This window comes from Arabidopsis lyrata (genome assembly GCF_000004255.2).
Source record: "Arabidopsis lyrata subsp. lyrata unplaced genomic scaffold ARALYscaffold_7, whole genome shotgun sequence".
Lineage (NCBI taxonomy): Eukaryota > Viridiplantae > Streptophyta > Magnoliopsida > Brassicales > Brassicaceae > Arabidopsis > Arabidopsis lyrata.
This window is the reverse complement of record NW_003302549.1, coordinates 5,131,159-5,154,221: the sequence shown is the minus strand read 5'-3', so window position 1 is coordinate 5,154,221 and position 23,063 is coordinate 5,131,159. Positions and strand designations below refer to the sequence as shown.

The following is a 23,063-nucleotide window of genomic DNA, read 5'->3' as shown; positions in this document are numbered from 1 at the left end:
TGATAAACAAACAAACAAACAAAAGCTTTTCTATATTATAATTTTGAAGCTACCCTTGGACATTTCGTAATATGCTGACTGGACCAAAATCTGATCTAGTGGAACGTTTTGTAAACTACATTTAACAATGGGAAATATGGGATCACCCAAAAAAAGGTGGCAACAATAATATGTATAAAATCAAAAATATAATTAAAATTTTGATTCTAACAGAACATGCAGTAGTAGCGAAGTGAAAAGTAACACACATTGAACATGCAAAAATGTCACGCACAAGAGGATCAGAACCTAAAATCAAAAACGTTCAATGAAACGCATAGCTTAATTGGTGTGTAGATAGTATGTTTTAAAATATTTAGTTATTTTATTATGAAAATTAAATTTTGAACATGTCACGTACAAACAAGCTAAGAAAATAGGTAATTTTCTTAGTAAGCGTTGTTTTTATTACTTTGGATTTTGACCAAATCTCTAATTCCTAATTTATATATACCAATTGCCTATTGGTTCAAAGTTATTAAAAAGATATAAAAAAATAATGACAAAATAATTAATTAGTAATTGCTTCTTAATATATGTGAAAACTCTAAAACATCAATTTTCTAGGAAGAGAGAGAGTAATACAGGTCTTTAAATAATTCACTGATGTATCCTATACTATTATTTGGGGAGTACACTTTATTAGATACCCTTAACTAACCTTCTCTTTTGTAAGAATTTACTTAATAATGCCATTACAAAAATCTTTTTTAGAACAAATTTCATTCAATTTATTAAGGATAAACAAGTAAAATAGTAATTTATGTCATTTAATTAATTTAATTAAATTATAAAACGAAAATCTGTTATTAATTTTTTTTAAATGACCAATCAAAATGAACATATAAGATTTGATATCTAACTTACCATATTAATTTGTTATTAATCATTAAACTTCACCTCTCATCTTAATATGATTATATTAATATGAAACAAATAAATAATCATATCATCTACATAATAAAAAAAAAGTAATTCTTTTTCTTCATATGCCAAGATTTGAATTTTTAAAAACGCATATAAATTGTTCAATCTATAAAGGAAACAATTAGACGGGTCAAAAATTGAGAGTTGAGTAATATATTTCTTTTATACAAAAATAAAGTCAACAAAAATTCCGACTGAGCAAAAAAAATAAAGTCAACAAAAATTTCGACTGAGCAACGGGTCAGAATTTGAATATTTATATTCGATTTCATACATTTATTTTTTTGAAATGTATAATATTATATACTACAATAAAAATTTAAATATTTTAATTTGCAACATTTAAAATAAGTTTTACTTGATATTTTTAGAGAATATCATCAATACTTAATAGTTCAAAAAGTTAAAAATTATAAATGCTCTAATTTGATTATTTTTAAAAATATTTATAATAGGTAGCGGGTTAAATATAATATATTATACGATGAAATGAGTTTTGATCCTTATAACTATTTGAATAGTTATATTAAATTTCATATAATTTGTTTTTTGAAATTCATAATTTTATAAACTACAAAAAAAATTTAAAGATTTTAATTTGAAATATTTAAAAATAATGTAGAACATTTAAATATGGTTTGACACCTCTAAATATTTGAAAATTTGATTCCGCAAGCAATTTTAGAATTAACGAATAATAGATTATGCACACAATATTTTAAAATGAAATATTGAGATTCTAAAATAAAAATATTGACTTCACGCACGGGTTGATTTTGGTATTATTATATACTAAATATATGTTTATAACATATTCGATTATGCGAATAATTGGTAAATTCCGTAATTATAAATCTCAAACAAATTTTGTAATTAGATTAGCTCAAACAAATCTCTATTTCAACAACCAAAGAATTATAAATTGAAAAAGAATTTTCTAAATTAATTCAAAATAATAGCTAATTTTCTTAATTAATTCAAAATAATCTATGTTTTATATGCGATTCATTTATGATATTTTAATTTTTGATCTAACTGAACATATGCAATCCTATTTTGTGGTTGTTAACATAAATTAACTCATTGTTCAAAAAATATTACTTTTTAAAAAATAAAATTATTTTCCGTTTTCATATCTTTAAAAAAAAATTATCCATAATTGAGTATTATAGAAAAAATTCTATATTTATTCTAATATTGTATATAGGGACTGACAAAAAAATTAATATTTTTTCACTTACTATTATAATATATTAAAACTTAGTTTTAATATATATATTATATAAATTTTATAATAAATAAAATTTAACCCGTACTTTAGTACGGGTGATGATCTAGTAAACAGTGTGTAGAACAAATGAATATATTTTTTTTTGAATAGAAAACTTTTTGAACAAAGGGAGTTGCTCTTCGGGAACGACATATATAGCAACGTGGTAAGAAACCAGGATTGGTTTGCATCACTTCATATCTCCAATCACCGGATGTGAATATACGTCCAGGCTTGAGAAGTGAGAAATCGCCGAGAACACACTTAATATGAAAAGTGACACAACAATTGTCACATGCGTAGTACCATAACTTGTCTCCTATTTTTTTCTCACATATATCACACCAACATTCTCCACTCGTGTTTTCTTCTATGCATAAAGAGAGAAGATGTTCATCATACCAGTGCTCTATTTTTCTTGGCAAAACAACACACCTGGTATCAAGCACAAATTTACAGTCATCGCAACTAAATGTTGACCAACGAATTGGATATTCGCCGCAAGCAACACACATCATATTTTTGTCGAATTTGTAGTACAAGCGGCATGGATGACATTCGTGGATGATAGTTTCAGAAAGTGCACCACATGTAGCATCTATATCAAACCCCTTAAAATCGGTATACTTGAAACCAGAAGAAAAGCTATAACACATTGAACAACAAAACGACATCATGGCATCAACTATCAGAGTTAATGGTTTATAATGATACACATGACGTTTCTTCCTCGGAAGATTAGCGCATGTTTTATGTAGAACAAAATCGCATTGCACACAAATATAGACTGCTTGAGAATATATAGGAAAGACACATGCATGCTGCACAACGAATGCTTCCGCCACAAACAATATTTTCCTCATTGAGTTTTAAATAATGTTCCTCGTGACTAAAATGACATATGAGGTTTTCATGTATCTTCCTAAACGGTTCAATTTCTTGAGTTTCTTCGGGTATCCCCTTGAGTTCTAAGTTATCCCATACACGATATCCTGTTGCACATTTAGAATGAATAGCATAATTAGGACAAATCGAGCAAGAATACGCCCCATAGGACCAATCAACATTTTGGTGACAAACTCCACGTGGCCAACTCCCAGGAGTAAGTTGAACACGCCTATAAAGGCGATGGTCGTGACGATTGACCTTGATAATTCTGGCAAGTCAATACAGTTTTGATGGATCATGAAATCACACTGTTGGCATGAATAAGGACTTCGATCACCCAACATCCCACAAGCATCGCAAGTATAAGAGATGTCCCTTGGCATAAGGTTGAGCTGATGTTCATGAGCCTTACTAAATAAGATTTTCAGCGGTGGTGGATCCCTCACACAAGCAATATCCACACTGAATTTACAGATTGAACAATGATAAAATCTCCTCCCTAATTCTTCTCCACAGAAACGGCATTCCCCGTCAGAGAAATTATGATCTTTTCGTACAAGGAGCTTGACAGAGTGTTTGGGGTGACGAGGATAGTTTATCTCTAAAGAAAGCATACAACATTCAAAGTGGAATTTCAATTGACGCTGATAACATTTGTAGAGAAACCTGCTAATTGGTTCTTTACAAAAATTACATAAGTCACCAATATCTTCCTTGTGGAGGACAAGAGAGTGTTCATGAGCTTTGGGATATTCAATAACATCCGGGGGTGGATTTCTGGCACAAGCCGTGTCGACAACAAAATCACATATGGGACTATAATAAAACATAAGGAATACATGTTGTCCACATAACCATTTTTTTTTTTTTTTTTTTTTTTTTTTTGTCCACATAACTTACAGTCCTTATGCTCGGAAAAGGAGAAGTGGAGAGGGTGTTCAGTATGGGAAGGGTGGTTGATCTCTAAAGATGATTTTGCACATTCTTTGTGAAGAAATATTGAACACTCATAGCAACAATACCCGTCTTTGTTGTAACCACCTACCCAACAACAACCATTACACTGGTGAACCCAAGGCATAGGGTATAAAGGATGTTCTTGACTTGGTAGTTTTGTTCTAATCATGGTGAGGAATGTTTGTGATAATATCAAGCACGTCGATCATTGTATTTATACCATCTTAGCTTGTACTTTAATTTTCTATTAAATTTTGTAACAAGCAAATGATTCTTTGCTCATAAGCAAATAACAAGAAAGGAATCATAAAGATTTTTCCTCCTCTAACATACGTTGTTCTTGCAAGTAACAAGAAAGGAATTGATCCTAAACTCATGAACATTTTTCTCCTCTTCTAACATACGCAATCGGCAATCCTCTCCTATACAATTTTTTTCTAAATCGTTTTACACATAAATGGATAATGATTTGTAATTAGATTTTTTTTTAAAGTGATTTTAAGTATGAATATTCAACAATCTAAATATTCAACAAACTTTGTGAAGTCTGTGATTGGAGTCGAAGTTTCACCAGGAGAAGTCAAAGCTTCAGTTCTTCTTGCAACTTCAAGACACATGTGTCCTGGTTTCCCATCCATGGTTTTCCTTACTATTGCTCTGTGATCACCCGCCAAACCGGTTGCTGAACGATCATCACCATCATACTTGTAACTTATGTAGAAGATTGCATTCTCTGCCTTGAGCTTCTCACGCGCCTCTGTCATGTATTCTTCTTTAGTTTCTATAACAACCTTCTTGACCTCCAAGCGTGGGGAAGTTGTCAAATTCTGCAATTACATTGGCAAGAGTAAGAGGAAAGAATCTAAAGATATAGCAGGGAAAAAACTTGGTACTTGCATTTCAATAACTTACACAGTCTGTTTTCGCGTAGAATGCAATTTCCGAATATAGATACAGCCAGTCATTCTCAAGAAAATCCGGCTCTTGCACCTGTGATGATGGTCCACAATTAAAGTATTTTAACATTTCACACAACTAGCTTTCTCAAACTAAAACAAAAATCAAACTCGATCTCGCCGAACATCTTACCACGTAAAACTTTTTATTGTCAGCGGCTAAGGCCTCATCAGACAACCATTTGGGCATATCACCCATATAGAATTCATCTATTAATCCACTTTTATCCCAGTAGTCATCCAGACGTTCGTTACCTTAAAAAGTGTTCTCTATAAACAGTTAGTCCTCTAATGATCTCTAAGGACTATATATATAACCAAAAGTAGTCCTAACGATTTAAATGATACAGTGCCAAGATATACGGTAAAAAGACCCAACCATATATAAATGAATGAATGGTAAAAGTAGTGATCTTACTACTAAGTCTGCAGGCTAAGGACCTCCACTCAATAGTGAAATCGGCTCCACAGCCACCATCGCTGAACAGCGTCTGAAAAGAGATGAGAGAGTCGGAGGCAGGATCCCTTGCCTGAAAAGTCAAGTAGATGCAGACTTCACAAGTATAATCACAGCTAAACTTTTCCCAGCATTCAAATTTGAATTTTGTTCCCTGTCAAAGCAAAATAAGAACAAACTCGATCATAACGCAGACTGGCGGAGCACTAATCGATGGTCCTGAGTATGCCCGATGCTTGGAGCAGGTGAAACCTTTTTTACCTCCTTTATGGTTTTTTTTTCTTTGATAATTCAATCATGTTTGGCTGAATTTTTCCCGTATGTTTTACATTTATAATTGGATTTGATCCTGCTGGTTTAGAGTTACTTTTTTTTTATTTGGTGTTTGATTTTGATGTAGGTGAAAAAGCTACGTGCTGAAGGACCCCGCCATTTGAGAAATGACCAACTGGCCTATGTAACCTTTCTCCGAAATTACTTTCTGTTTCCTCATTTTTGTATACTGATTTTGATTCCCAGTCAATGATCTCTTTAGGTTTAGTTCTCACTGAACAAGTAGATTACCTTTTCTTTGTAGGGTTTTGATGTGGATTACTCTTCCTATCCTGGTACACTAGTTAAGTCTCGTTGGGAGAATCATTATGATATCGGCCTTTATGGTAGGCTTGGAGTCCACTGCCATAATCAACAAAACGTAAAATCAATTATCTTATCTTTATTATGTCTTTTGTCACACATTTTTGTATGAGTTTGTTGTTCTTATCGGTTTCTTGTTTTGAGCTTTGACAGGGAACAAACTTTAAGTTTGTGCGCTGGGAAAAGTATAGCACTCTGTCGACTGCATACATTGACTACTACATTACTTTGGAGGCAATGGATCCGGCCATCAACTCTGTCTTCTCTTTTCAGACGCTTTTAAGCGATGTTGGAGCTACACCCGGTATCCATCTCACGTTGAGGACCTTAGCCTGTAGAATCAAATGTAAGTATATTTTGTCTTTACCGTATCTTAGCATCGTAACTTAGTCGTTTAGGAGACCTGGTTATATATACGAACAATACTAGATGGCTAACTGTTTATGGAGAACACTTTCTTTTGAAGGTAACAAACCTACGAAGGATTATTGGGACGGTACATCAGTAGATGATTTCTACCACGGTGAGATGCCCAAATTGTTTCCAGATGATGTATTGGCCAGTGGCTCTAAAAGGTTTTACGAGGTATGATGTCCTGTGTTTGCGTAGCGTCTCCGAGTTTAATTTTGGTTTAAAGTTTTAGAATGTGTGAATATGTTAACACAGTAGGTAAATACACTTTGTGGATCATCATCGCAGGTGCAAGAAGCAGACCTGCGTGAGAATGACTGGTTGCAGCTATTCACGGAAATTGCTTTCTTCTCAAAGGCAGAGCTTGTAAGTCCTTGATATCTCTACTATTCTCACGAGAGAGAGCAAGTGAACTTTTTTTATTTGTCGTCTATTTCCTCTTTAAGGCTTGCCAATGTAATTGCAGAAATTGATGGCTCCCCCACTCTTGGAGATCAAGAAGATAGTTATAGAAACTAAAGAAGAATACACAATAGAGGCGCGTGAGAAGCTCAAGGCAGATAGTGCAATCTTCTACATAAGTTACAAGTGTACTGGTGATGCTTCTTCAGCAAGGGGTTTGGCTGGTGATCACGAAGGGATAATAAGAAAAACCATGGATGGAAAACCAGAACATATGTGTATTGAAGTTGCTCGAGAAACTGAAGAATACATACCTAGCGATAATGAATCTCTTCTGTTCTAATTATCAGTCGCTATATATTTGAAACTTTTATCATGTTATTGCACGCCGTTGTGTTTTGCTTGTGTTTTAATAATGTTTACAACTATTATCATGAATTATAAATTCATTTTAGCTCCCATATTTTAATTTCCTTCTGGAAAGGTTTGTTAACTATTTAAAATAATATTTACACCCCAGCGCCGGCCCAATGTAAATATATACTTTAAAGTAGGAAAATTTTGTTGGCCCAACTAACACATAAATGTAAAAGAATCACAAAAAACACTAATGAAGTTTCGATCTTGAGACTTGTTGCCAACGAAAACAAGGCATTGCCGCTACACCACATGCATTTTTTCTATAATAGATGTCCTAAAATTAATAATATATTTTTGGCGCCTAAAGCACAAGCTTCAATTTCTTTAGCTCAAGGCCGGACCTGTACACCCACTTTCCTTGCGCTAGTCAGTACTAGTCTATACTAGGCCCCCGAATGGCAATCCGTTGTAAGTGTGATTGCGATTCGGGTGCGTGAGAGATATGGATTGGGAGCTATGTGATTAGCTAAATTGTGAATGAAAATACGATTCAAATGCGATGCGGTAGTTCTATATTTTTGATGATAAAGCGATTTGGAAGCGATTTGAAAGCGATTCGGAAGCGATTTGAAAGCGATTTGGAAGCGATTTGGAAGCGATTTAGGGATGATTGAAAAACAAAATTACTAATATAGACAGTAGTTGCATTATTTATTGTTTACATATTTTTCGAAAAATTTTATATTTTAAATTTTTAGAAACATTATTAGCATCATATAAATTAATTTGTAAATTACATATATTTATAATTATAATTTATAAGTTACATATATTTGCTATTATATCAATTCAGAAAAAAAATAATTTACATAAAAAAAATAATTCAAATTTTGTGTTGTATTCGTAACATTTTGTTAGTATTTTCTGGAAATCTGCAGGTGGAGAAGAACTTCATGTCTATCAAGTCTAAGTCTGTGGTTATTACATGTTCTCACCACAAGAGAAAATGTCAAGGCATATCGGAGGACAGTGTATGAGTTTTCTCGTTATTTTCTCTTATAAATAGACGTTTGAGTTTTCAGTGTTTTATTCTCAGGAATCTCAGCAAAATAACAAGATGAGTGGCATTCGTATTCACTGGAAAGGAAATGATAGATACATTATGAAAAGATGCAGAAAGTTTTCTTTGGGAGATAAATCTGTAGAGATGAGTGTTGAGAAAGTTGGCGATTATTGTTTATTTTGTTATTTGTTTGCAGAAAATTATAATTATTTTTACTGACGTTATGTCATTACCATATTCAATGATGCAATCGACAGGGTGGCTGGAAGTAATTTAATTTGTGTTGCTATGGCTTATAAAGAAATTGAAAGGAGAAATGTTCCATGTGAAAGCCAAATAGATAAATGGGTATTACCACATACAAACCTTGTTATGTTGGCCATCATTGGTATTGGAGTACGATTTTTTTTTTTGTTAGTTTACCTTTTATAAAATCTTGTAATAACATCTTATTTAAATATCTTTTATCTCAATTTTCAAACATGTAATGATTTATGAGACTAGCAAAGTGAACGAACAATTGTAAAATTTGTACAAAATTTGTTTCCAACCATTTGCTTACAAAGTTTTGTAGCCTGCTAGCTCTTTTTTTTTATGAGCTTTCCTCTTATTACTTCATTTCCAAATAATTTTATTGGAACTGCTCGTTAAGGGTTTTCTTATTTAACTTTTATATTTTCTAAATCTTAAATGTTTTGATTCAATTTACTATTATTCTTGTGTGTGTGTTTTTGATTGTTTGGGTTAAAAATGGTTGTCATGTGTTCTACGGTAATGAATTTCGACTACGGTGACAACACGAGTTTTCACGAATTTTGACTTATCATAGTATTTTCAATTATTGAAAGATGAACAAAGTAATGTGTGATCTTTTTATGAATTTTGAGAACATGTATTTTTCTTTGTTATTTACGATCAATATTGTATGGGCCAATAACCCAAACCCATTTAGGGATGGACTAAATAATAATTTTTATTACCGGCAAAAAACACGTAAATACTAAATAGCATAAACAACGATGTCGTTTAAGACATTAAGAACATTGGTAGTCTCGAAACGGCGTAGTTTGATGATTAAGAGTTGAAGTCTCAACCCGACATCGTTTCGAGACTAATCTGAAACTGAGGTCGAAATCTGAAACACTATCAATCCGGTTTTTCCCCTATATTATATAGCTAGAGAAGTTGAGAAACGATTTTACTTCCCGTGTAAATCCCACCCCACTAGACTACTATGAATTTAACATTGATCCTAACCGGCCAAAAAAAAAACGATTTAAATTTTGCATAAACGATGTTGTTTTGACTTTTAAGACTTCCAAGTCTTTTATTTAACATTGGCAATATCAAAACGGCGCCGTGTTAAGGAAAACACTATTAAACGGCGTCGTGTTAAGGAGTTCACAAAATCGTCGTCGTTTTGGGACTGATAGTATGAAGTGAAAAAGGGTTACGCGAGGGGTTTTCACATTTGGGAACTTTCTCTGATTTTTCTCTACGCGAGCGGCGACTGCGACTATCATTTCCTTCTGAATTCTCGTCTGTCTCCGGTAACTTTCTCTCCATTTTTCTATCTCTGTTGGATTCTTTTAGCTTGTTACGGATTCTGCTCATGATTTGGCCTGTCTCAGTGAACCAGTAATGACCTTTAAGTAACGTTTTAGGGTTTTAATTTCTCCTTGGATGAATGATGTAAATCCTTCTTTAGGTTACAGAAGGTATCAACTTTAGTTCGGTTTTTAGTCTATAAAGCTTCTCGTTCGACCATTTTTCCTCTGCAACTAAAAATGGTTATGTTTATGTCAAAACTTGAAACCATGTTCATGTTTAGCTACTTAGGACTTGTTTTGGTTTTGCTTTATAGATATCTTCTTTCTAAATGTGTTCTTCTGCTTGATTCTGATGGATTTGTGAATGTCTTCTTCTCTTTGTTTCTCTTGAAACCAGGGATAAGATGGCTGAGCGATTATTACAATCTATGTCAAGGGTGGCTGGCCGCTGTAATCCAGATTGCGTGAAAGCAAACAATGAGCAAGAAGATTACGGTAAAATAACCTTGAATCTTAGAGAAAATTACTTTCTTTGCATCATTATTAGAAACTATGATTTGGTTTTAACTGATAGTTAACTCTCGTTTTAATATTAACAGTTTTCCTTTTGAAAGAATCATTTGAATTGACTACAACATTTTCATCTTTTTTTTGTGTGTCTTGCAGATGCATCTCAGTCTGCAGCTTTGGTAGCCGTGAATCTGATTAGCTCTGCAAGGTTTATGCTCAAACTCGACACTGAATTTACCGAGTACTCAGCTCAGTTTTTGATGGATAACGCTGGAAAGGAAGACGACCCGGGAGAAATGGATCAACAACGCTGTCAAGTCACTACCGAAAACTGCCTTCGTTACTTGGCGGAACACGTTTGGACCAAGAGGGAAGATCGGCAGAGAGACATGGATCAACAACGCTGTGAGCTCACTGTCAAGGACTGCCTTGAACTTGCTTTTAAAAAGGGGCTACCGAGAAGAGAACATTGGGCACATCTGGGATGTACGTTCAAGGCTCCCCCATTTGCTTGTCAGATACCTCGTGTTCCCGTGAAAGGAGAAGTGGTTGAGGCTAAGACTTATGATGAAGCATTCAAGCTGTTGATGCATCAACCGGTGGGAGCAAAACTGCATTTGTTCAGTCCGCAAATTGATCGTGTTGGAGAGGTAAAGTGTTGTAAGTTAAATTTCAAAAAGTTTTAGAGCTTAATGACAAAGTTTTGATCTAAATCTTGTTCAATCTTTTTTTATGTGTGGTAGGGGATTTACGATGGCCCCGCGACAGGTAATGAAACGTGCTATGTTGGACTTAGAGATGTGCTAATAGCTTCAGTGGAGGAGTTCGAGGGAGATACTGTTGCTATTGTGAAGATCTGCTACAAGAAGAAGCTTTCATTTATCAAAGTGTCTTTGACCCGTATGTTTCTCTCAGCACCACATAATGGTGACGAGTCTAAGTTCATAGGGCCAACAGGTCTGCTTGTTGACTTCATTGTCCCGCGCTTATCTATCAACTAAACAAGACCTTAGCTCTTGGTAAGTATCTGGAGCACTATATGCTAGTTGTGGTCCTACAATAAGAGTTGTGTTATGAGACTATTTTCTGTTAGTTAAGAAGTCAAGTATCTTGAAAAACATATCCTAGTTGTGGAACTTGTTTGTTGTCTGAAATTATGATTATCTATAAGCTGAAGAAGTCTTTGAACTTGTTTATCACCTTTTTAAAACGTTCGAAATTACTGTTGCCTAACTGTTTTCAATCTTCTGAATTTTCATAATTGGATTTGCTCCTAGGTTAGTTAGTCCTCCTATATATATAGTACTAGATCATCACCCGTACTAAAAGTACGGGTTGAATTTTATTTATTACAAAATTTATATAATATATATATTAGAACTAAGTTTTAATATATTATAATAGTAAGTGAAAAAATATTAATTTTTTTGTCAGTCCCTATATACAATATTAGAATAAATATAGAATTTTTTCTATAATACTCAGTTATGGATAATTTTTTTTTTTAAGATATGAAAACGGAAAATAATTTTATTTTTTAAAAAGTAATAATTTTTGAACAATGAGTTAATTTATGTTAACAACCACAAAATAGGATTGCATATATTTCAGTTAGATCAAAAATTAAAATATCATAAATGAATCGCATATAAAACATAGATTATTTTGAATTAATTAAGAAAATTAGGTATTATTTTGAATTAATTTAGAAAATTCTTTTTCAATTCATAATTCTTTCGTTGTTGAAATAGAGATTTGTTTGTGCTAATCTAATTGCAGAATTTGTTTGAGATTTATAATTACGGAATTTACCAAGTATTCGCATAATCGAATATGTTATAAACATATATTTAGTATATAATAATACCAAAATCAACCCGTGCGTGGAGTCTATATTTTTATTTTAGAATCTCAATATTTCATTTTAAAATATTGTGTGCACAATCTATTATTCGTTAATTCTAAAATTGCTTACGGAATCAAATTTTCAAATATTTAGAGGTGTCAAACCATATTTAAATGTTCTACACTATTTTTAAATATTCCAAATTAAAATCTTTAAATTTTTTTTGTAGTTTATAAAATTATGAATTTCAAAAAACAAATTATATGAAATTAAATATAACTATTCAAATAGTTATAAGGATCAAAACTCATTTCATCATATAATATATTATATTTAACCCGCTACCTATTATAAATATTTTTAAAAATAATCAAATTAGAGTATTTATAATTTTTAACTTTTTGAACTATTAAGTATTGATAATATTCTCTAAAAATATCAAGTAAAACTTATTTTAAATGTTGCAAATTAAAATATTTAAATTTTTTATTGTAGTATATAAAATTATACATTTCAAAAAAATAAATGTATGAAATCGAATATAAATATTCAAATTCTGACCCGTTGATCAGTCGGAATTTTTGTTGACTTTATTTTTGTGTAAATAAATATTTTACTCAAGTCTGAATTTTTGACCCGTTTAATTGTTTCTTTTATAGATTGAACAATTTATATGCGTTTTTAAAAATTCAAATCTTGGCATATGCAGAAAAAAATTTACTTTTTTTTTTTTATTATGTAGATGATATGATGATTTATTTGTTTCATATTAATATAATCATATAAAGATGAGAGGTGAAGTTTAATGATTAATAACAAATTAATATGGTAAGTTAGATATCAAATCTTATATGTTCATTTTGATTGGTCATTTAAAAAAATATATAATAACAGATTTTCGTTTTATAATTTAATTAAATTAATTAAATGACATAAATTAGTATTTTACTTGTTTATCCTTAATAAATTGAATGAAATTTGTTCTAAAAGAAGATTTTTGTAATGGCATTTTTAAGTAAATTCTTACAAAATGAAAGGTTAGTTAAGGGTATCTTATAAAGTGTACTCCCCAAATAATAGTATAGGATACAATAATGATTGTATTATCAGTTTATTCCAACATAATTTCAGTAATAGTGCAATGTAAAGTTTTACTGAGAATAAGTCACCAAGCTAATGATACCTCGACAGTTTGACTATACACAAGAGAAGTCAAACAAAATGTGTTTGTAACCTTAGTGTTGCCTCTGCAACAAATTTGAATCCCACACCACTAGACATTGATCAGAAGAAATCTTCAAATCTCTCTCTTTTATCAAAAAAAAAAAAAAAAAACGATCTAAATTACATAAACGATGTTGTTGTTTTAAGACTTCAACATTGGCAATTAACAATCTCAGAAAAAGGCCTTGGCAAAACGGCGTCGTATTGAAGATTAAAAAGTTGAAGTCACTAAACCGACATCGTTTTGGGAGTAAGCTGAGGCTTTCCTTTGAGAGCTACCTGCACGAACCCTCTTGAGTTTTCTCTACGCGACGGCGATTGTGCGACTCGTCTCTCTGTGTCTCCGGTAAATATCTCTCCATTTTTTCTTTCTCTGTTGGATTTCTTAGCTTGTTATGGGTTTTGTTACGGATTCTACTCATGATTTGGCCTTTCTCATTGCGATTAGTGAAAAGTGATGAACTTTTTAGTTACATTTTAGGGTTTTAACCTTTTTTTCTTGGATGAATGCTGAATCCTTCTTTAGGGTTAGAGTTATTCTTTGTCAAAGAAGCTATCAACGCTAGTTTGGTTTAGTCTATAAAGCTTCTCGTTATTTTTCATCTGCAACTAAAAATGGTTATGTTTATGTCAAAACTTGAAACCATGTTTATGCTTAACTACTTAGGTCTTGTTTTGGTTTTGATTTATAGATATATTCTTTCTCATTGTGTTCTTCTGCTTGATTCTGCTGGATTTGTGAATGTCTTCTTCTGTTTGTTTCTCTTGAAACCAGGGATAAGTAATTGCAGATGGCTGAGCGATTATTACAATCTATGTCCAGGGTGGCTGGCCGTTGTCGTCCAGATTGCGTAAAAGCAAGTAATGAGCAAGAAGATTACGGTAAATTATCAAATCTTGAATCTTAGAGAAAATTACTTTCTTTGCTTCATTGATCGAAACTATGATTTGGTTTTAACTGATAGTTAACTCTCGTTTTAATATTAACAGGTTCTATCTAATCCTCTGAAAGAATCATATGAATTGACTACAACATTTCCATCTCTCTTTTTGTCTTGCAGATGAGTCTCAAAATGCAGCTTTGGTAGCCGTGAATCTGATTAGCTCTGCAAGGTTAGTGCTCAAACTCGACACTGAGTTTACTGAGTACTCTGCTCAGTTTTTGATCGATAACGCTGGAAAGGAGGACGAGCCGGGAGAAATGGATCAACAACGCACTCAGGTCACTACCGAAAACTGCCTTCGCTACTTGGCAGAAAACGTTTGGACCAAGAAGGAAGAAATGGATCAACAACGCTGTGTGCTCACTGTCAAGGACTGCCTTGAACTTGCTTTTAAAAAGGGGCTACCGAGAAGAGAACATTGGGCACATTTGGGATGTACGTTCAAGGCTCCCCCATTTGCTTGTCAAATTCCTCGCGTTCCCGTGAAAGGAGAAGTGGTTGAGGCTAAGACTTTTGATGAAGCATTCAAGCTGTTGGTGCATCAACCCATTGGAGCAAAACTGCATTTGTTCAGTCCGCAGATTGATACTGTTGGAGAGGTAAAGTGTTGCAAGTTATCAAAATTTTAAGAGACTAGTGACAAAGTTTTGATCTAATCTTGTTCATTACATTTTCATGTGTGGTAGGGAATTTACGATGGCCCCGCGACAGCTAAAAATGGAACACACTATGTTGGACTTAGAGATGTGCTTATAGGTTCAGTGGAGAAATTCGAGGGAGATACTGTTGCTATTGTGAAGATATCCTACAAGAAGAAGCTTTCATTTGTCAAAGTGTCTCTGACCCGTATGTTTCTCACAACACCACGTAATGACACTCCGGGCATAGGGCCAACAGGTCTGCTTGTTGACTTCTGTGTCCCGCGCTTATCTATCAATTAAACAAGAGCTTAGATCTTGGTAAGTATCTGGAGCACTTTATGCTAGTTGTGGAACTTGTTTGTGGTCCTTAATTAAGAATGTCGTATGAGACTATTTTATGTAAGTTAAGTATCTTGAAAACCATATCCTAGTTGTGGAACTTGTTTGTTTGTCCGACATTATGATTGTCTTAAGAAAACTTTTATCTATAAGCTGAAGAAGTCTTTGAACTTGTTTATCATCTTTTCTCTCTACGATTGTATATACCATTTTAAAAATGGCGGAATTCAAATTGGATTTGCTCCTAGGTTTAGATAGTTCTCCTACAGTGATAGTATTATCCACCAACATAATTTTGGTAAAAGTGCAATGCAAAGCAATTTTCAGTTTCCAACACAATCATCTACTCACAATCAAAAGATGCACTTACACTTCCACAAACAGGCATATCTCCCTTAGATGAATATGTGTTATTGAAGAAGCAGGACTTTAGTAATACTATTACCCAACCTAGAAATCTGTAATACTCCCACACCACTAGACTACTAAGACCATCCTCAACGGCAGGATCTCACACCAACTCTAATAATTAAAATAATGGTAAAAATAGAAAAAGAAGGAGAGAGAGTATTAATTATGAGAGAATCGTTGCTTAAGTTTCTCTTTTAAGACTCGTTGAGAGATTTTAGAGAAACTCAACTTGTCAGATTCATTGATTCTATTGGTAGACTTTAATTAATTATTTTAAATAAGAAAATTATAATAAAAATAATATTTTTTGTCAACAGACCTCTATTTTTGAGATCCTGCCGTTAAGGATGCTCTAAGTATTTAACATTGATCAGTAGAAATCTTCAAATCTCTATAAACAGGCCCAAAAACGATTTAAATTACATAAACGATGTTGTTGTTTAAGACTTCAACATTGGCAAATGGCAATCTCTCATAAAAAGGAGCTGCTAAGGAAAATCAACAAAACGGCGTCGTATTGTCTAAGCGTCATAAGGGTTTTGCGAAGGCTTTTAGAGTTGCACGAACATTTCTCCGAGATTTCTAAACGCGACGGCGATTGCTACTGTCTCCTTCTGATTCCGGTAACTTTATCTCCATTGTTTCTTTCTCTGTTGGATTTTTTTAGCTTGGTTTGGGTTTTGTTACGGATTCTACTCATGATTTGGCCTTTCTCATTGCGATTAGTGAAAAGTGATGAACTTTTTGTTATGTTTTAGGGTTTTAACTTTTTTTCTTGGATGAGTGATGCTGAATCCTTCTTTAGGTTAGATTTATACTTTGTCAAAGAAGCTATCAACGCTAGTTTGGTTAAGTCTATAAAGCTTCTCGTTCGACGATTTTTCCTCTGCAACTAGAAATGGTTATGTTTATGTCAAAACTTGAAACCATGTTCATGTTTAGCTACTTAGGACTTGTTTTGGTTTTGCTTTATAGATATCTTCTGCTTGGTTGTGCTGGATTTTTGAATGTCTTCTTCTGTTTGTTTCTACTTAAAACCAGGAGTAATCGCTGATGGAGTCATTATTACAAACTTTTGAAGAAACGGCTGGCTTATGTCATCCAGATTGCGTGAAAGCAAGCAATGAGCAAGAAGATTACGGTAACTTATCAAATCTTGAATCTTAGAGAAAATTACTTTCTTTCTATCATTAATAGGAACTTTGATTTGGTTTTAACTGTTAGTTGCTCTCGTTTTAATTTAACAAGTTCAATCTAATCCTTTTGAAAGATCATCATATGAATTGACGACAACATTTTCATCTTTCTTTTTGTCTTGCAGATGCATCTCAATCTGCAGCTTTGATAGCTGTGAGTCTGATTAGCTCTGCACGGGTTATCTTCAAGCTCGACTCTGAGTATACTGAGTACTCAGCTCAGTATTTGGTGGATAACGTTGGGAAGGAAGAAGTTGAGGGAGAAATGGATCAACAAAGCTGTCAGTACACTGTTGAAAACCTCCTTCGGTACTTGGTGGAGAACGTTTGGATCAAGAAGGAAGATGGGCAGGGAGAAATGGATCAACAACGCCGTGAGTTCACTGTCAAAGACTGCTTTGAATTTGCTTTTAAAAAAGGGCTTCCAAGAAGTGTGCATTGGGCGCATGTGGGATGCACGTTCAAGGCTCCCCCATTTGCTTGTCAAATACCTCGCGTTCCCATGAAAGGAGAAGTGATTGAGGCTACAGATTTGGGTGAAGCATTGAAGTTGGGTATGCAACAACCAGTGGGAGCAAGGTTGCATGTGTTCAGTCCAGAGTTTGATAGTGTTGGAGAGGTAAAACTGATGTTAGTTAAATTTCAAAATTTTCAGAGACTAATGAAAAAGTTTTGATCTAATCTTGTTCAATTTTTGTTTTTGGTGTGGTAGGGAATTTACGATGGGCCGTCAGGTAATGGAACAAGCTATGTTGGCCTTAGAGATGTGATCATGGTTGAAGCGGAGAGGATCAAGGGAGAAACTGTTGTGACTGTGCAGATATGCTACAAGAAGAAGACTTCTTTTGTCAAAGTGTCTACGAGAAGTATGATTCTCCCGCTTAATGGTGACGACGAGTCTCAGGTCAGAGAGCCAACATGTCTGCTTGTTGACTTCTGTATCCCACGTTTCTCTATCAACTAAACAAGAGAGCTGAGATCTTGGTAAGTATCTGGAGAACTTTATGGTAGTTGTGGAACCTGTTTGTTGGTCCTATGTTAAGAATGTTTTATCAGACTTATTTTCTGTTTAAGTATCTTGAAAACCTTATGCTTGTTGTGGAACTCAGTTTGTGGTCTGAAATTAAGATTGTTTTATGAGACTTTTATCCGTGTTTTAAAAAGTTGCATAACTAGTTCTCTGGTCTGGTCCATTCACATCAGTTAATGATCTCTTACTCTTGATTTCTGTTTAAATTAAAAGAGGTATAAGGAATTTGTTGTCGAATTATTTGCGCTGTTAAAATCAATCAGTAAATTGGGGAGATGAGTATCTTTACTTTTAATTTCGGAAAGGGCAAGTGCCCATTGAAGACCAAAAATTTGTTGACTATTTGAAACGATATTAAAAAATAGTCAACGGATATTGTGGGTATGTCAACGGTCAACGTGACGATTGGAAGAGACAAAAGGCATGGTTCACTCCCAGCTCAAGTCACCGAGTTAATTAGTAATTTATAAGCAATTCAAATTCAAATATCAAAAGAGATGCATAATACCGTTTCATTTTAATGTTTTTTGACGCTATAATACCGTTTTGTTATACTAGTCAAAAGAAAAATAATGTGAGCTGATGTTTTCTTATATGAAATAATAATGTAAGCTGATGTTTTATTGTATATAGTCTATTTCCATCAGTAACTAGTTCAACTTTTATTCTATGTATCACTATTTAACATTCATCTTAATATCAACCAAATTGGCTTCAAGTAACGTTGTCCTACTTGAAGCCAAAATATATATGCTAAATAGAATTTTTTTTTTTTTTTTTTTTTTTTTTTTGTCATCGAAATTTTGTTTATACATGAGAAATCTGGAGAAATAACTTTTAAAAAACATAAGTACACTATTTTGCATATATCTTAATTATTTTGAGTCAACTCAAGATTCCGAAAAAATGAAGTTATCTAAATAAATTAAGTTTTAAAAAGATGCCCATGCTATCTATAAAACTTGGCATCAATTTTCTTATCGTGGAAAACAAAGCAATCATAAATATTTTACATAAGTCTTCTTCTTTCTTTTTACCAAAAAAACAAGAAATGTTTTTTTCTTTCACAGCTCACAACTCAGAAGTCAGAGAACCATAGCACGTAAAATCCATCCCTCTCGAAGAGCCTACCATCGTCATCGCGTTAAATTTAAATTACCAGTCTGCCTCTTCCAAGAAACTTCTGAGATTCTATTTTGGAAACGTGTTTTTTCCTCAAAAGTAACAACAAAATAAGATAGACGAGAAAGAAGCCTCATTATTTATTAAAATAATAATTCGATATTAAGAATATTCCTATCGAAGACAAAGGCATACAAAGACACACCAACCATGCTTCCTTACCGCGTAAATCTTAAAAAAAAAAAAAAAAATAAGAAAATTATTTTGGACTCGCCTATTATTCCTTTTTAATTGTATTGTGTGGTTTTTACTTTTTTACTTTGAAGCCTGAAATTCTTAGTAAATTATCTTTTACTTATTACTTTGTCAGTAACTTTTAAGTCCAAAATATGATAAATGAAATTAGTGCTCTCTCTCTTATTTCTCCAACGTCTACTAATCACTTGTTGTTCTTAGAAGTTAGAATAACTAATTCAAATCTTAAAATGTGTGGTTTTGTAAAAATAATCTTAAAATGGATTGGTAAGTTCCTAAATATCGACCAAATCTTTTCATATACTAAAACTTTAAGCTATAATAAAATATTTATAGATTTATCTGATCAAATTGGACTACTTTATTTTTCGTTTGTTGAATTTCTGAATGTTTAGATAAATAAAATAATACTAATATTCAGTAACGCTTATAGTTTACTGCTTCAATGGTAAACTAATTTTTTTTTTTAACGAATCTCAACATAGTCAAAACTCATACATATGATATAACCTAGTCACATCTATGATAAAATACAGCTAGGTTTTTTAAAACAATCATACGATAATCTATGTAATAAGACTAGTAAACCTTTTTTTTTTCCTCGATGGATTTGGTCGAAAAGACTATTGAATTAAATTCATAAAGAGTTTTTGCACAATGCATATCGAATCTAATATATATAAAGGCTTAATAAAACATGTTTTTCTTTTTGTCTTTTATCAAACAAGATTTACGCGGTGCAATCTCAATGAAACAGTAACGAGTAAACGCTTTATCTAATCAAAAATAATAATAAAATAATCTGCAAAAAAGAAAGTCAAGTCACCGTCAAACCCATCCGCTTACCGCGTTCACACCTTCACGCGCTTCCTTCGTCCTCTGCGTCTCTCTGTATTTTCACAAACACAGACAAAGAAACCTTTTTTATATATTGTCTGAAACCAAACCAAAACCATAAAACTCATAAATCTTTGTCTTCAAACTTCAAACACTTGTGAAAGCTTTTGATTTCACATCTAATCTAATAAGTCAAACACTTTTCAAACCAAAATTCGTCAAAGCTCTCTGAAATAAATAATCTTTTTTTTTCTCCCTTTAATGGAAATCTCTGCTTTCCCATTTCCATACCTACAAGACGAGGAGTGTTCCCATTTCCTTGGTCTATTTCAAGACATGGACTCTTCTCCTTCTGGTTTCGGATTAGAAGGTTTTGGTAACAACGACAATAATACTAATCCTAAGAAACGCCCAAGGAAGGACGACGAAGGCGGTGGCGGCGGAGGAACAGAACTCGGAGCACCTGTGAATGGTGGTAATAAGGCTGCTTTTGGAGACATACTCGCAACGCTTTTGTTGTTAGACGAGGAAGCTAAACAGCAACAAGAACAGTGGGATTTTGAATCTAATAAAGAGAAGTCTCTTCTTGAAGCTAATCACAAGAAGAAAGTGAAAACAATGGATGGTTATTACAATCAAATGCAAGATCATTACTCTGCAGCTGGTGAAACGGATGGTACGCGGTCGAAACGCGCACGGAAAACCGCGGTTGCTGCTGTGGTTTCCGCGGTAGCTTCCGGGGCGGATGCAACTGGTTCCGCTGCTACCGTTCCGGCCGCGGATATCGCTAGCGGTTCCGGGTCAGGACCGAGTCATAGGCGGTTGTGGGTTAAAGAACGAACCACGGACTGGTGGGACAGAGTAAGCCGGCCTGATTTTCCGGAAGACGAGTTCCGGCGAGAGTTTCGGATGAGCAAATCGACGTTTAACCTAATATGCGAGGAGCTAGACACGACGGTGACGAAGAAAAACACGATGCTAAGAGACGCGATTCCAGCTCCAAAACGCGTAGGCGTTTGCGTTTGGCGTTTAGCTACAGGAGCTCCGCTTCGCCACGTGTCGGAGCGTTTCGGTCTCGGAATCTCAACTTGCCACAAGCTAGTCATCGAAGTCTGCCGCGCGATCTACGACGTTCTGATGCCGAAGTATCTCCTCTGGCCGTCAGATTCAGAGATCAATTCAACGAAAGCAAAATTCGAATCGGTCCACAAAATCCCAAACGTCGTCGGATCAATCTACACCACACATATCCCGATCATCGCTCCGAAAGTCCACGTGGCGGCGTATTTTAACAAAAGACACACGGAGAGGAATCAGAAGACGTCGTACTCGATAACGGTCCAAGGGGTGGTCAACGCCGACGGAATCTTCACCGACGTTTGTATCGGAAACCCAGGATCTCTAACCGACGATCAGATCCTCGAGAAATCTTCGCTTTCACGGCAACGAGCGGCTCGTGGGATGCTACGTGACAGCTGGATCGTCGGCAACTCTGGGTTTCCGTTGACTGATTGGCTTCTTGTACCGTACGCGAGACAGAATCTGACGTGGACGCAGCACGCGTTTAACGAGAGTATTAGTGAGATTCAAGGGATCGCGACGGCGGCGTTTGAAAGGCTTAAAGGAAGGTGGGCTTGTTTGCAGAAACGGACGGAGGTGAAGCTTCAAGATCTGCCGTATGTGCTTGGAGCTTGTTGTGTGTTGCATAACATTTGTGAGATGAGGAAGGAGGAGATGTCGCCGGATTTGAAGTTTGAGGTTTTTGATGATGTGACGGTGCCGGAGAACAATATCCGATCGGCGACTGCGGTTAATACGAGGGATCATATCTCTCATAATCTCTTGCATCGTGGACTTGCCGGCACAAGAACTCTATAGACTCTCTGTTTTTCATTTTACATTTTATTGAAATTGATTTTTTATTGCAAATTCTTTTTCTAAATTAGGAATAAAAACATTTAGGGATTGGATACAGAAGAATAGTTGAATTGAGAGGACAAGTGGCTGATGGTATTGTTTGTGTTACTTATTAGCATTGTGTAATCTTTAGTTCATGTATTTTTTCTATACGAAATGAATTTGAAACCTCTCAAGTATAAGCTTATTTCTTTCACAAAATGAGTAGACTAAAAAAAAATAAAAGAACTGTAATTGATCAGTGGACAACCATTACAAGCTCAGGTTCAGACAGAAGTACAAGTAGTACACCATGAATAAATGAAAGTTGTACTTAAATCTGTTTCGTTTGCAGGATCTTCCTTTATCTGTTATACTCTTCTTATGGGTTTCTCGTTTTTAGTAATCTTCATCACATCATTAGAAATTTTGAAGGTTTTGGTACAAAAAAAGGTGAAATCGTAATCCTTGTTTATGCATTTGTTCTTGTGTTTTAGGAGAAGGATTTTTTGCTATTTTGCAAGAGAAGATGTGGTGGTAGAAATAGAACAAAAGTTAGCAACTTTGGATGATGTATCACAAAAGTGACTAACTTGGTCTTTAAAATGATTTAGAGCCGGAGAAAACACTAAGTTTAAACGACAGCAAAACCAACATGGAGGTGGTTTAGATTAATTTTCTATGGTCATAGTTCTAACTTTTGTCCATGAATCGAATTATTGATGTTAAGCTCTTTGAGAAGATAATGCAACTTTGGAAGCATGTTCCTTAATTAGTCATTATTTGTGGGCTTAAGGGATACACAGAGGGAACCCATATGAACATGTTATTTTCTTTCACATGGCATATCCGATACAATTTTTTTTTTTATTTTTTTTACTATTTGTGTTAATTAT

General features: G+C 34.0%; 5 protein-coding genes across 6 annotated transcripts; 4 read left to right on the top strand and 1 right to left on the bottom strand.

The window, feature by feature from the left end:
• Positions 1-4,451: 4,451 nt before the first annotated feature.
• LOC9305484 (UPF0725 protein At4g29550) lies at positions 4,452-5,654 on the bottom strand. The gene is made up of 4 exons (XM_021019494.1): positions 5,456-5,654; positions 5,171-5,292; positions 4,994-5,071; positions 4,452-4,908 (listed from the first exon to the last, which is right to left on the bottom strand). The coding sequence occupies exons 2-4, from the start codon at positions 5,234-5,236 to the stop codon at positions 4,594-4,596; spliced, it is 459 nt and encodes a 152-aa protein (XP_020875153.1). The 5' UTR covers positions 5,237-5,292; positions 5,456-5,654; the 3' UTR covers positions 4,452-4,593.
• Positions 5,655-9,812: 4,158 nt separating this feature from the next.
• Positions 9,813-11,636, top strand: LOC9305482 (protein HEAT-INDUCED TAS1 TARGET 4). 2 transcript variants are annotated; one of them, XM_002869365.2, is made up of 4 exons: positions 9,813-9,916; positions 10,314-10,411; positions 10,583-11,076; positions 11,170-11,636. In XM_002869365.2, exons 2-4 carry the CDS (start codon positions 10,321-10,323, stop codon positions 11,425-11,427), a joined length of 843 nt encoding a protein of 280 aa, XP_002869411.1. In that variant the 5' UTR covers positions 9,813-9,916; positions 10,314-10,320; the 3' UTR covers positions 11,428-11,636. The 2 variants fall into 2 exon arrangements, with proteins under 2 accessions (XP_002869411.1, XP_020874320.1); XM_021018661.1 differs by lacking the exon at positions 9,813-9,916 and adding an exon at positions 9,943-10,084.
• A 2,075-nt stretch (positions 11,637-13,711) lies between these two features.
• LOC110226611 (protein HEAT-INDUCED TAS1 TARGET 4-like) lies at positions 13,712-15,601 on the top strand. The gene is made up of 4 exons (XM_021018663.1): positions 13,712-13,842; positions 14,272-14,378; positions 14,558-15,039; positions 15,127-15,601. The coding sequence occupies exons 2-4, from the start codon at positions 14,288-14,290 to the stop codon at positions 15,379-15,381; spliced, it is 828 nt and encodes a 275-aa protein (XP_020874322.1). The 5' UTR covers positions 13,712-13,842; positions 14,272-14,287; the 3' UTR covers positions 15,382-15,601.
• A 727-nt stretch (positions 15,602-16,328) lies between these two features.
• On the top strand, positions 16,329-18,190 carry LOC9305481 (protein HEAT-INDUCED TAS1 TARGET 1). The gene is made up of 4 exons (XM_021018662.1): positions 16,329-16,454; positions 16,873-16,972; positions 17,153-17,646; positions 17,740-18,190. Exons 2-4 carry the CDS (start codon positions 16,885-16,887, stop codon positions 17,989-17,991), a joined length of 834 nt encoding a protein of 277 aa, XP_020874321.1. The 5' UTR covers positions 16,329-16,454; positions 16,873-16,884; the 3' UTR covers positions 17,992-18,190.
• A 2,190-nt stretch (positions 18,191-20,380) lies between these two features.
• On the top strand, positions 20,381-22,356 carry LOC110226328 (protein ALP1-like). The gene has a single exon (XM_021017503.1). The coding sequence runs from the start codon at positions 20,533-20,535 to the stop codon at positions 22,147-22,149; it is 1,617 nt and encodes a 538-aa protein (XP_020873162.1). The 5' UTR covers positions 20,381-20,532; the 3' UTR covers positions 22,150-22,356.
• Positions 22,357-23,063: the final 707 nt, after the last annotated feature.

Excerpts from the sequence above, each read along its gene's own strand:
- LOC9305484 (XM_021019494.1), bottom strand. The coding sequence starts at position 5,236 with ATGGGTGATATGCCCAAATGGTTGTCTGATGAGGCCTTAGCCGCTGAC. Across the intron at positions 5,072-5,170 it reads ACAATAAAAAGTTTTACGTG|GTGCAAGAGCCGGATTTTCT; the intron begins GTAAGATGTTCG and ends CCATCATCACAG. Across the intron at positions 4,909-4,993 it reads TCTACGCGAAAACAGACTGT|AATTTGACAACTTCCCCACG; the intron begins GTAAGTTATTGA and ends ATGTAATTGCAG.
- LOC9305482 (XM_021018661.1), top strand. The coding sequence starts at position 10,050 with ATGAATGATGTAAATCCTTCTTTAGGTTACAGAAG. Across the intron at positions 10,085-10,313 it reads CCTTCTTTAGGTTACAGAAG|GGATAAGATGGCTGAGCGAT; the intron begins GTATCAACTTTA and ends TCTTGAAACCAG. Across the intron at positions 10,412-10,582 it reads CAATGAGCAAGAAGATTACG|ATGCATCTCAGTCTGCAGCT; the intron begins GTAAAATAACCT and ends TGTGTCTTGCAG.
- LOC110226611 (XM_021018663.1), top strand. The coding sequence starts at position 14,288 with ATGGCTGAGCGATTATTACAATCTATGTCCAGGGTGGCTGGCCGTTGT. Across the intron at positions 14,379-14,557 it reads TAATGAGCAAGAAGATTACG|ATGAGTCTCAAAATGCAGCT; the intron begins GTAAATTATCAA and ends TTTGTCTTGCAG. Across the intron at positions 15,040-15,126 it reads AGATTGATACTGTTGGAGAG|GGAATTTACGATGGCCCCGC; the intron begins GTAAAGTGTTGC and ends CATGTGTGGTAG.
- LOC9305481 (XM_021018662.1), top strand. The coding sequence starts at position 16,885 with ATGGAGTCATTATTACAAACTTTTGAAGAAACGGCTGGCTTATGTCAT. Across the intron at positions 16,973-17,152 it reads CAATGAGCAAGAAGATTACG|ATGCATCTCAATCTGCAGCT; the intron begins GTAACTTATCAA and ends TTTGTCTTGCAG. Across the intron at positions 17,647-17,739 it reads AGTTTGATAGTGTTGGAGAG|GGAATTTACGATGGGCCGTC; the intron begins GTAAAACTGATG and ends TTGGTGTGGTAG.
- LOC110226328 (XM_021017503.1), top strand. The coding sequence starts at position 20,533 with ATGGAAATCTCTGCTTTCCCATTTCCATACCTACAAGACGAGGAGTGT.